General features: G+C 40.0%; 1 protein-coding gene across 1 annotated transcript in view; it reads right to left on the bottom strand.

Annotated features, from left to right (window-relative positions):
• Nucleotides 1-6,379: 6,379 nt before the first annotated feature.
• LRFN2 (leucine rich repeat and fibronectin type III domain containing 2) overlaps nt 6,380-12,481 on the bottom strand; it is a 245,202-nt gene continuing 239,100 nt past the window's right edge. Inside the window, exon 3 of the mRNA XM_061365998.1 lies at nt 6,380-6,468. Within this exon, the coding sequence (XP_061221982.1) occupies nt 6,459-6,468 (10 nt within the window). The 3' untranslated portion in view covers nt 6,380-6,458. The remainder of the gene's footprint in view (nt 6,469-12,481) is intronic.

Below are 12,481 nucleotides of genomic sequence, written 5' to 3' on the forward strand. Positions count from 1 at the left end.
TGGAAAGCCACAGGGAAGACCTTATCACTCTACAACTATATGAAAGGCAGATAGAGCACAGTGGTGGCTGGGCTCTTCTCCCAAGTAACAAGCAATAGGAGAAGAGGTAATGGTCTCAAGCTGCACTAGGGGAGGTTTAGATAGGATATTAGGAACAATTTCTTCACAGAGAGGAGAATCAGGTTTTGAAACAGGCTGCCCAGGGAAATGGTGGAATGACCATCCCTGGAAGTGTTTGAAGACTGTGTAGCTGAGGCCCTCAGTGATACGGTTTAATGGTGGTTTTAGCAGTCCTGCAGTAAAGGTTGGACTCAATGATTTTAAAGGTATTTTTCAGCCTATCTTATTCTATGATTTCTTTTTTCCACACCCCTCCAGCTGAGCACACCAGGACCATGAGTCATAAGTTCTCACAAAAATCAAAGTGCATTTTAAAATTGAACATTTATTTTTTGATTTTTCATTTGAGTGCTGAGGGAGCGTGGGTGGTGTGGAGAAGGGCAATGGAAATGATGAACTGAAAAATGTCTATTTAATTGTGGGAAGAAGTCCTTGAAAAAAATTAAAGGGCAGTCTTGAAAATAGTTGATTTTAGGAAGATGACCTTGTTACCAGCTAAATTTCATATAGCATCAGGATATGGTGAAGCATGACTACAATGCAAGTTCGCAAATAATACCTTGAACTGCAGCCAGAGCTGTAACAGTCAATGCCAACACATTTCAGAAAGGACATTAAACTTTAAGCCTATTTGAACCATTAGAGGACAGAAGACTGTTCCCAAATCTGCCTGCAGTGAGCTGCTTCTATATCTTCCACAGACTCCTCTGTTAGGTGGAAGATTTGGGTCTGATATAGTTCTTGTCATCTTAATTATGGTAAAGATTGGAAAAATCGCTTTAAATAGAAATAAGTAGTGATCTGCATGCTTATATTTGAAGCACAAAGGAGTGTTTTTCCATTTGCACAAGTGTTGACTGACACCTTCCTTATTTCAGTGCTTTCCCTATGCACAGTAATAACAGGATATTCATATTTGCTTCTGACAAGTTTGAAAACTGGAAGACTCTGATTCATAATGATCTAAACATAATTGAGCTGTCAACCAGCTTCTGCAGTCATTTCTCTTCACTATGAGAAAGAATATGAAATGCCCCACTGAGGATATGGGGATTGTATGTATGAGTGGTCATAAAATATGGTTATTTTACCACTGAAAAAAGAGAAGGATCAGTAAAAGAAAAAGATTCTTCATAAAGAAACTGTAAATCAGAGGATTTTAAAGGATTCTGTCTCAGTTTCCCCATAATCAGAAATTGAAGGTATGGATACCATGAAATGTTAAATCAACCTGTTGTCCAAAGGTTGCTGATGTGTAGGGTGGGGGTGACTGTTATTTCTTCAAGGCTGAAAGCTGTTACATATTAGTGATGAGAGCAGGGTTACATAAAAAGGCAAACAGAAAAAAGAAAAAAAGAGATGAAGAAAAACTAAAACACATATGACCAATCTTTCAAAACTGATGTGAATATTGTCTTTCCAATACTCGACTTATGCATTATGAATACTTCATCTGATGCATTTAGTCCACTTTCCTATTTTTAATTGTGAATCAGTGCAAAACAGTCTCAGATTTCACATTATTTACAGATAACCTAAACCCACGGTATTAAAGTTGCTCTAGAGCTGCTAAACTTGTGGCAGCTTCACTACCAGCATATGCATCCAGAATGAAGAAAAGGACTTTTTTTTACTGTGCCAGGCATCCAAGCAATTGAATTCACTAAGGGTTATCTCACATGCAGCTGCTGGCCTGTGGAACATGATTCAGGATGTACTTCCACAGCAAACACTTGCTCGCAGTTCTGTTAGAATGCCTATGAACTGTAATAGTTAGACAACCACTTGACTTCTATGGCCTATTTCCTCATCTGTTTCATTTATCTATAGAAAATGGAAATAACAGAAAAATGCTCCTAGCTGTCACAACAGTGTTCTCTGTGGCTTGGAAATTGAATTCTATGAAAACCAGGTACATCCCTGTATCAAGCTGTGGTCCAGAATAAGTAGTGAATCATGCCAGTGACACGGACGGGGCCGGACAAATTCAGAAGGTGAATGACTGGTGCTTTGTAATTTAGTATGGTTTAAGGCTGGTATCATATGCATAGGCACATGGATCAAAACAGAATTACTGTATCCTGCATTTGTGAGTTCTGACTCCACAGATTCATAAACTTAGCACAAAATAATGCTGTCTGAAATTTTTATGTGGAGTTCCCAGTTACTTGCTTGGAATATTGTCATGTTATTGTTTCACTTTCCTCCTCTTAAGGAGCTTTGCTGCACACGGGGTTAGTACCAGGTAGTTAACACTTACCTGACATTTATTTGGAAAAAAAAAGAAAAAGACTAAATGTACATGACTAGATTTTCCTGCGCAGTTTCTGAATGAACTAAACATCACAGTAGAATTTTTTTTATAGCAGTTGTGCTGCTTTTAGGTTACAGTAGAAACCAGAAGTTCTCACACGTGTGTGGGGAATAGGACACTTCCATACCTTCACTGACCATACTGACTTTCTCTATCAGGACTAGGGTAGGCAAAGTACCCAGGAATACCCATTAACTAACTATTCTATGATTCTATGATTAATACCCAAAAAAGGCAACAGAATATAAATGTATGCTTTGAGTTTTGTGTGGATTTATGTGCTCTACTGAGTTGTACATTTGCTGTACAAATGGAGTTCCTATTCCTCTTGTGCTTGTTTTGTACTTGGTAGGATTCCAGACAAGTGTCTATTGATTATGTTTTAAATGCACCATGATATTATGAAAAGAAAGTAATAAGATGGAGTAATCATCATTATAAAAATCTATTTTTTCCTTGAGATAGGTCAATTTAAATTCAGCAGAGCTACACAAAGCTCACTTGGGCCTATTATTTCCTGTTAGATTTTCTGACAGAGAGAAGATGTCATGCAAATGCTTAAAAACTGAAAAGAACACAATTATTACATGCCAGTTCTGTGTTCTAGAGACTGTTGGGCCAATCACTCTGATTCAAGTCTGTAACTAAGCACAGTAAAATAACTGCATTGAAGACCTTGCAGTAAATTTTCTGTGTAGAGCTAAAAAGCAAAGAAGCTCATAAGTTGTCTTCAAATTTACTATCAAACAAAAATGACACATACCGTACTAGAATGAACTGAAAGTTCAAGAACACTATTGGGTGAACACTGCAAAGACTCATAGAAGATGTATTGAACAGGTATTCAAGGGTAGACATTAGCAGAAATCCTCTTGTATTTGCATCTATATGCATGTTTTAAAATAGGTGGATATTTTGAGTTCTTTGAGCATTTTATACCTTGATGACTTACTCCAATGAACTCACAAGCTCTGAGAGAAGAGGCAGGGCAGGAAGAAGCAAATTTATTACAATGCTCTCTGATTTCTGTGCAGTTTCTTCTGCCTGTGAATACATTCATCAGAACAAAAGTCCTAAATTTATGACACATATTGTTGCTGACTGCAGCAAAACCCACCTTGCAAGTTATCTTTCACCCCAGTGGACTGTATTTTCTGTATGTTCTCTTTCATCAGGTTCTTATTCATAAAAATAAAAGTTACTTAAGTCTAAGGTCTTTTGCCAGTGCTGTTCCACTAAGTTTGGAAGGAATTTACTGGCATAAATGGAAGCAAAACACTGTCCCTAATTGAAAGAGATATGCAAGTCTACTTATTCTCATAGAAAGACAAATAGAGGAGGAGTTGCCATCAAATAACGTATGCTGAGCAAAGTTTGAGCTGTGTCAATGAAATTCATTCTTCCAAAGTTGTTTACATGATCATTCTCTCCCATGTTCAAACACATGTATTGTAGTAGAAAAATAATGCAAGAATAGCATTTACTATAAGAGGAAAATACTTTAAACAAATGTCAAAAATGTCCTAGGACATTGGTAAGAACAGAAGGACCTGCCTTTCTAAACAGGATCTCCAAATGTCATAGGTTCTGAGGGCCTGTTGGTTCTGCAGGCTTCATGATGTCCCTGGTGCATGCGCTGGTAGAGTAACTACCTCAGGGCTGTAGGATGTGGAAGTGGAAGAGAGACTAGGTGAGAGCAATCATTTGCCCAGCTACATTTCAGTCCAGGTGCTGAAGGCTGTGCAAACAATGCTACCCTGCTCCTTGGAAAAAACTGTTCCTTGGCATAAAAATTAAAACTGAGGACAACTGAGAGCCTTGGAAATCTGTTTCTTGTTTTGGCACTTATAAGACGCTGGCTGAATCCAGAGCCCTGGTTTCTCTGTGTAAATGATGGATATGGATCTGGCACCATTCCTCACACCACTGCTGCATCTCAGCTCAGCTTCTGGTCTCTTTTGTGCTAGCTTTCACGTTCTTTAATATCTGTTGCTGCTACAATCTCTACCTGTTGATATTTTTCCACCATATTCCCCAAAAGGAAGCTTTCTTCAGGCTATTTGCTGTGCCTTTTAAATGTCATAGTTGGGATGGGGAAATCCAGCTTGAAGTAGGTGTACATGGGGAGGTCTGGGGTAACCCTACCTAGCATCTAAAATAAAAGTAATCTCTGATGGAGAAAACCAGTCAAAAAAAGAAAACTAAAAATTCTATTTTCACAGTATTTAACATTGGTTGTATTGCAGCTGCAATTATCCTCAAGAGTACATTAAAAAGCTTGGGACATTGAATTACAAATATACAATTCAGGCTATTCTTGTAAGTGGGCCTCACTGTAGTGTTATGCATATTAATACTCCCAGGTCTCACCACAGCTCCAGTTTGTTGAAAATAACTTGCTCTTTAGAAGCATAACTACATTATATTTCTATGTAAACATTTATTCCAAGATGTGTGTCTTTTACATAGAGACAATCAGACAAAGATAGTATTTACTGAATTCACTAATAAAACTATTGGAAATAAAGGGTTTCTCTTTTTCACTGAGAACAGATTCCTAAGAGCAGGACCTTTACTTGGTCTACCTGTCTAGCATCACGGCTGTTAACAGCAAAAAGTACATTGCTGCCTCACTCTTCCTATTTGAAAAGAATTATTTGTTTAACTCATGGGAAATATGCTGCAATTAAATGATGCAGAGCTACACATTTGTCAAGCTTTTCAAAATATGCATCATCAGGGCTTCAAAGATCCCCTACTTTTGAACTTCTCTACAGTATGTAAAGAAAAAACATGGATCCTTTATTCCATTTCCAGGAAAGAAAGAACATGGGAATGCAAGGTAATGATGTTCTTAAAGGCAATAACAAAGTGGCTGTCAATCTGGACTTAAGACCAGACTTCAGCTGCCCCTTTACACTGGTGAGACCAAAGCCAGTATGGCTCAATCAAATCCAGCAGTATCCTCTACCAGATCTCTTGTACATGGTCTTTCAAAGTAACATAGAGAAAAATGATAATTTATTGTAATGTACCTTTGAATGAAGAAGATGGCAGAAAATTGATTTGCCATGGCACTGAAGATAGAAGAGAGAAACTTTAGGTATTACTAAGTTTGATTGTAATTCATAACTCAGTAACATGAGACACTGTCTGAGCTCATTTCTTTGCCTGCTGAAATTTATCAAGTTCCCAAATGAGCCAGATTTATAGGAACAGACACAATGTAGCTATTTTTTTTCCTATAAAATCATTTATTTATTGCTTTAATAACTTAGGCAAGGTTGGATGGGGCTTTGAGCAACCTTGTCTAGTGGAAGATGTCCCTGCCCATGCCAGGCGGCTTGGAACTAGATGGATTTTTACGTCCCTTCTAACCCAGACCATTCTAAGATTCTGAGATTTTATGAACTCTGCTAAGAATTTCACACTGTAAAAATTTAGAAGACCTTAAAAGATTTTGTCGTGAAGATCTTATTTTTTGGATGACAGATGTGACAGGCAAATGCAAAACTGGTTTACTTTCCTGTCATGTGTGTAATCTCCCATTTTTCTCTTAGGCATTTACCTATCCAGCACAACAGACCCTGCTTTTGAAGGCCGCATTTTTTACTACAAAGGACAGTACAAACTGACAGCAAATTATCTAAAGCACTGTGCATGCAATTGCATAACACCATTTCCAGATACTCTACAGAAAGATGGGAAGGTCAAAGATGTTAAAGGTTTATCTCAAGCTCACTTGAAATCTGTATTCTTTGTCTGCAGTAGTTTCAGCTCTTTAATTGCACAGTTTTTTGCTTCTAAAATACTTATTTTCTTTCTGTACACCCACTTGTGTTTAATTAAACAGAAGAAAGAGAGTTACACAGCAAAACTAGTGATTAGCTTTAGTCTTGAGATACTTACATATTATTGAGAATAAATTAGGAATTTTCGTCCTACCTGTAAAGCTCTAGATGTTTACCTGTCTTTCAATGTCTCTGCTTGTTCATCTATCTCAGTTTCAGCTTGGACAAAACTTTCAATTCATTCTGAAATAGAATACAACATTTGTCTGGAAAATCACAAAGTAAAAATTTGGGAAAGTTATCTGTATATGCGTGACTCACGGAAATCAATGTGAATTGGCAGATCATTTGGATACATCATATGCTTCACTATTTATAAATTAGCAAGAACACAGCTAATCTAAAGAAAAAAACCCACAACAAACCCCAAACAACAACCCAACAAATAAAATGCATATAACTCTAATAACAGGAAAATAAACCCAATATGTATTTCATTCTCACACTTCCATGGGCAACCCCCTTGGTAACCTGAAATTCACACCCAGTGTTGTCCCATTACTCTAGTTCAATATATTATGGTGATTTTGACATACCTTTTTCTCAAGTTTTCCACAGAAAAAAAATAAAGCAAGTGTGTCCTGTACATGCTAAGAGGATTCCAGATGATCCAAACACACGGCAGTCTTCACTAGTGAGATACATGTCTGTGCTTCATTAAGTTAACAAACATGTCTTTCTGTGGGGAAAAGCAGACACTGAAAGAAAGTCAAGCAAAGGAAAAGAGAGGAAAATGTTACCATAGAATCTTAACACATCAAAGCTTGCAGGGAAAAGTCACCTTGCTTTAGAGTGTATTTTTTTTTCTTTTTTTTTTTCTTGTTTTCTTGCTCTAAAATTAGACACATCCATTTCAAAGCAGCCATCTGGGCAATCCTAAGGAAATCAAGAAAGAGTAGACCTGACATTCTTAGAAGCCCAGTCAACCTGAAGAAAAAAAAAAAAATTATCTTCTTTTTCCTTCTCTTTCTGATTTGAGGAGTGAAGTAAAGCAAAACAGGTCAAGAGAAACTCCTATTGTAAAACATAACAGAGAATGTCTTTACAGCTTTTCCTCAGATGATTTAAGGAGCTTGCTCTACAAGCATGTATCTGCATTTGTTTAATAAGAGCGGCAGCCAGTAGGTTAAATGCTTAATATAAGGCTGTGATTCAGCAGGCTACTTCCATTCACAAAAGATACTGAAGCTCAAACTTTGCAATGTTTTTGGTTTCACTGTTAGGTGTATATGCTGTCCTGAGCAGGAATACTAGAGCCCAGTACGGACATTATTTTACAGCTCTCCCACACAAGCAAAGGAATGACTTAACTGAAGCTGTTCTAAGGAGAAAGCAACAGCGAGGCAAATTCCCCAATGTGTTTCTGATGTGGACATATTTTTGCATATTTTGGTAAGAAGGCAATATTTTTACCCTCCCAAAGCAAAAAAAAAAAAAAAAAAAAAGCCATGATCATTTTTTTTCTGATTCACTCTTGCCTCTCCTATTTACATAAAGAGAATAACTTTCTGTGATGAGTGCCATTAAATTCAGCGAGCAACCTGGGAAATAACATAACACTTCAACAGAATTAAAGGGGAACCAAACCCTCTAGAGGGTAACTAAAGAATTGAATGGAGGATGACAAGTTGAATGAGGATGACAAGCAGTTGCTGTGGCAAGCTATGTATAGGCTGGATATCAGGGACCATTAGTAGCTGTGAGACCTGTCAGATTTCCATATGAATCAAGGAAGTTTTTTGTTAAGATTTTTTTTAGTCAATTGTCAAAATTCTTGAGAACAGAGTTTACAATGCTTGAGGGAGGGAATAAAATCAGAATGAACAGAAAGTACCCCAATTGTTTTTTTCCCACTGAATACTGATGCTCATCAAATGGTAAATTGTTTCGTTTAACTGCCAGTGTGAAATGTGGAATTTGATTACTACCTAGCTACAAAGGTAGTTATTGGTTAATAAACTGTCTGGTTCTTATTTAAAACAAATCATATTAATTGCCTTAACCTCAGCAGCATTTCCACAGTTCTTCCCTTCACTGCGAGCTCTGTGCTTGCTTATGTTCATATTTTTCTCTGTTTCCCTTTCTTTTCACCTCTTAAAATACTTTTTAAGAAGTATTTTAACTGAATCATTCAAAATTTTAAATATTCCCTCTAATTCTCCCTACAAATATTTCAAGCAGCTCCCTTCCAGAATAAGCAATCATTATGATTTATTAATCCACTCAGGCTCCTAATCTCCTAATCTTTACTTTACATATCATTCTTGTTCTATATTTCTAAAAGGTGAAAAAGCAGTTTTCTTGAAATGCTTGAGTGAACTTCGTATTATATAAAATAAAATATTCTTGGTTATTCTCTTTTCTTGGTTTAAGTTACCAAACACCCTGGTTTTATTCAAGTTTACAGAAGACATCTGCCACATGCTATATCTAATTTAAGTAATTTTGACTATGCTCATCACCTAGCTTCTGAACTGCTTGTGCTGGCTCCTCCATTTCTTTCTCTGCTAGAGTAGCTGGCTGCTGAACTTAGAGATTGTCAGTGACTTGAATTTCTATATTGTGTCAATATACAATATTTCCTGCTCATCCAAGATTAATTTAATTTGTCATCATGTTCTAGATCTCCAGTGACTTTAAGTATAGCTGGGGAATTTCACAGGCATCTGCAGGCTATTATTAACTGAAATAACCTTCTATCAGTTTTCAGTCATTTGCTGTCTTAGTACCACATTGCTTTTGCTGGCTTAGTACCACATTAAAAAACACTGGTGCCAATATTGACCTTTTGGACACTTCTCTATTGACCATCTTTTAAACTCAGAAACATTTGTTTTATGGGTTCTCAGAATTTAACATACTACCTGATTTCCAATAGTATCTGGTCTTCTTAGTCTATTGACATTGTCTTTAAGTCTATACCAATATTTCTTTCACAGATGATCATTATAGTTGTCTGAAATGTCCTAAACTAGTTCTATCCACATGCAATTTTTATCCAGTTAAAGAAAAACACACCAATGAAACTCACAGTTGTCAAAAAAATACCATTATTATTAGTAGGATTACCTTTTTTTTTTTTTTTCTATGTTTAGCACTTTGAATTGTAAAATCACAAAATATTTTAAGAAGGAAATAAAAAATATTAGCCATTCCAATTCACTGGTGTGGAAACTGGTACATGCTGTACCTAAAACTGCATAGTTAGTGGCAGAACTCAGGGGTTCCAAATTCTAGTTGACTCCCACTGAGGTGTGCTGCCTCTCTTGGTGGTACATTACCAGTCTCCCTGTTATAGAGCCTCAGGTGATGTGAGGTGTAATTCCCCATGAACACATGTGATCACTTTGAGGTAGTGAATATGAAATGCAGCACAAAGACACAGTGTGATGCACACACAGAAAAGGTGTCTGATGTGTTGGCTTAGAAGGCACTCAGCTCCTGTTTATGGTGAGACTGAGCAGGAGAGAGATACCAGAAATAATAAGAGCTGGAGGAAGAGGACTGTGTTTTCTTTTTCATTAAAAAAATAACATTTCTCTTTTGTTTCAAAATGTTTCTTATGATAAAATGTTTTGCAGTGAACAATTGCATTTAAGCAAATCTGTATGTCTTTAAGAAAAAAAAAAGTTGAGTAGAAAATGGGTGAAAGAAGAGAGAAAAAAATAATAGTTTATAGGAATGAAACACATTTAGCTGTAAAAAGAATAACATACTTAAGACTCGGTTCTGTGAGTTCTGTAGCCCCATCACATAAGACCACCATTTCTGTCAGGCATGATTGACCTTAGTGAAGCCATGTTGGCTTTCACCAACCACCTTGTTGATTTCATGTGCCTTAGCATGTTTTCCAGGAGAACCTGCTCCAAGATTTTGCCAGGCACAGAGGTGAGACTGACTGGTCTCTAGTTCCCTAGGTCATCCATTTTCCCCTTCTTGAAAATAGGGATTATATTAGCCTTTTCCCAGTCATCAGGAACTTCACTTAGCTGTCATGACTTTTCAAATATGATGGCCAGTAGCTTAGCAACTTCATTTGCCAGCTCCTCCAGGACCTGTGAATGGATTTCACCAGGTCCCATGGGCTTGTGCACATTCAGGTTTGTCCTGGTTTAACCCCACCCAGACAGCTTGTTACCCACTCCCCCCCTTTCTTGCCCTCCCCCTACTCCTGGAGGGACGGAGAGGAGAATCAGAAAGAATGCAACTCCCACGGGTTGAGATAAGAACAGTTTAGTAACTAAGGTATAACACAAATCACTACTGCTACCACCAATAATAGTAATGATAAAGGAAATAACAAGGGAAGAGAATACAACACCTCAGCACCAGCCGACCAATAACTTGCCCCCCAGCCCGACCAAGCACCGACTGACACCTCCTCTAACTCTACAGTCCCCTAGCCCTTCCGGGTAACTCCCAGTTCCCTCCTGGGCATGACGTGCTGTGGTATGGAATACCTCTTTGGTCAGTTGGGTCAGGTGTCCTGTCTCTGCTTCCTCCTGGCTTCCCCTCCTCCCTGGCAGAGCATGAGGCCCACAAAGTCCTTGGCCAAACCAAAACATTTTTATCAGCTCTGTTCCCAGCTGAAAGTCAAAACACAGCACTGCACCAGCTACCAAGAAAGAGAAAAATGACTGCTACTGCTAAACCCAGGACATTATCCACCCCTTATTCCATACCATTCACATCATGCTCAGATCCCACATTTTCAATATACCATCACTCTTATCTAAGTGCACTCTTATCTTAGTGCATGGGCCAGTCCCTATAAAGCTGCTGAGTCCATCTGGTCCATGATGTCAGGCTCCATCTCTTGTAACAGTCTTTCAGAGCAGGAGAGACTGTGTGCAGTGTTCACACACATGAATAACCTGGGCAATAGTGTCCATTGCTAAGTCCACCCCTCGATCATGAGTCCATCTCTATGTTGCATCTCTGCTCTGATGGCCTTAAGGGTCATGGGCCCACCAGGCTCAAAATAATTCACTGTCCCCTTCAGCAGTTTCTGCAGCTTGTTGCTGGGGACTCCATACAGCTGCCTTCCATCTCCAATGCTTCCAAAGCACTGGAGGGGCCCAGTGGACTAGATACTCACCCATACTGTCCCACATGCCCAGCCACTCATGGCTGTCCAGCCTTGGGGGAAATCTCTTGGTCCACCCATATCGTTGTCTAACCCCAGACAAGATCCAAACCCCACTCTGCTTAACTTTTGAGATCAGACAAAATGGTGGTGGGTAAAACACACTCTGTGTGTGCCAACATGCTGATCCCCATCACAGTCAGCAGGCAGGTCTCAAGGATACCCAAAGGCCATCCAAAACCTTCTGAACTCTCAAGCGATGCTGCTGTACTTGTCACTGGGGCTGGTGCAGCTGCTGTGCTTGCCGGCTCTCCCACCACCAGCTTCTCTTTTCCTGAGTCCAGCTCTTCCTCCTCTGCCTTGCTGGGAAATGCTGCGGGGTCTCCTGCATCCTCCTGGGGCTCGGCGGGCGGCTTCCGGGGAATGCTCTCGGCCGTCGCGGGGCTGGGCTCGGCCGCGGGGCTCGGCTCCTCTGCGGGGCTCGGCTCCTCTGCCGCCTTCTCCCGCTGCTCGGCAGCCGCCTCCTCCCGTCCTCGACCGCCCCGACCTCCTCCACCGGCAGCCGTTCCCTTGCGGCCTCCGGCCCCGCTCCCACTTCATCCCCGGGGCCGCTCTCCCCGGCCGCTTCAGCAGCCGCCGGCTCCCGGGACCGCTCCCCCTTGGCTTCCCAGAGCCTCACGCAGACAGAGGCGAGGGCGAGGGCCAGGACCATGAGGAGCAGCCAGACGGCCAGGGACCAGTCCACGGCCACGTCCATCCCGCCCTGATGCTGGAGCCCGCCCGTATTACAAGTCATTGCCATAAAGTACAGTGAGACAGGAACCTTAGCCCAAGCCCCACACTTGATAAACACTAACACAGCAAATACCGGCTCTAAGTAAGTTACAACATTCTGAAGCTGTGAGATCAAGAGGAACAACTCTGAGAGCCAATAAATCAGCATTGTGATGAGTGACTATTAATCCAGTCAGATCTGTCGTTATCTCAACCCCTTGCACCCCACGTTGGGCGCCAAAAGATCTGTCGTGGTTTAACCCCACCCAGACAGCTTGTTACCCACTCCCCCCCCTTTCTTGCCCTCCCCCTACTCCTGGAGGGACGGAGAGGAGA

This window comes from Neopsephotus bourkii, unplaced genomic scaffold (genome assembly GCF_033783945.1).
Source record: "Neopsephotus bourkii isolate Nb327-2 ecotype Australia unplaced genomic scaffold, CSIRO-AGI_Nbou_v1 NB_1292, whole genome shotgun sequence".
In the NCBI taxonomy this organism is placed as follows: Eukaryota; Metazoa; Chordata; class Aves; order Psittaciformes; family Psittacidae; genus Neopsephotus; species Neopsephotus bourkii.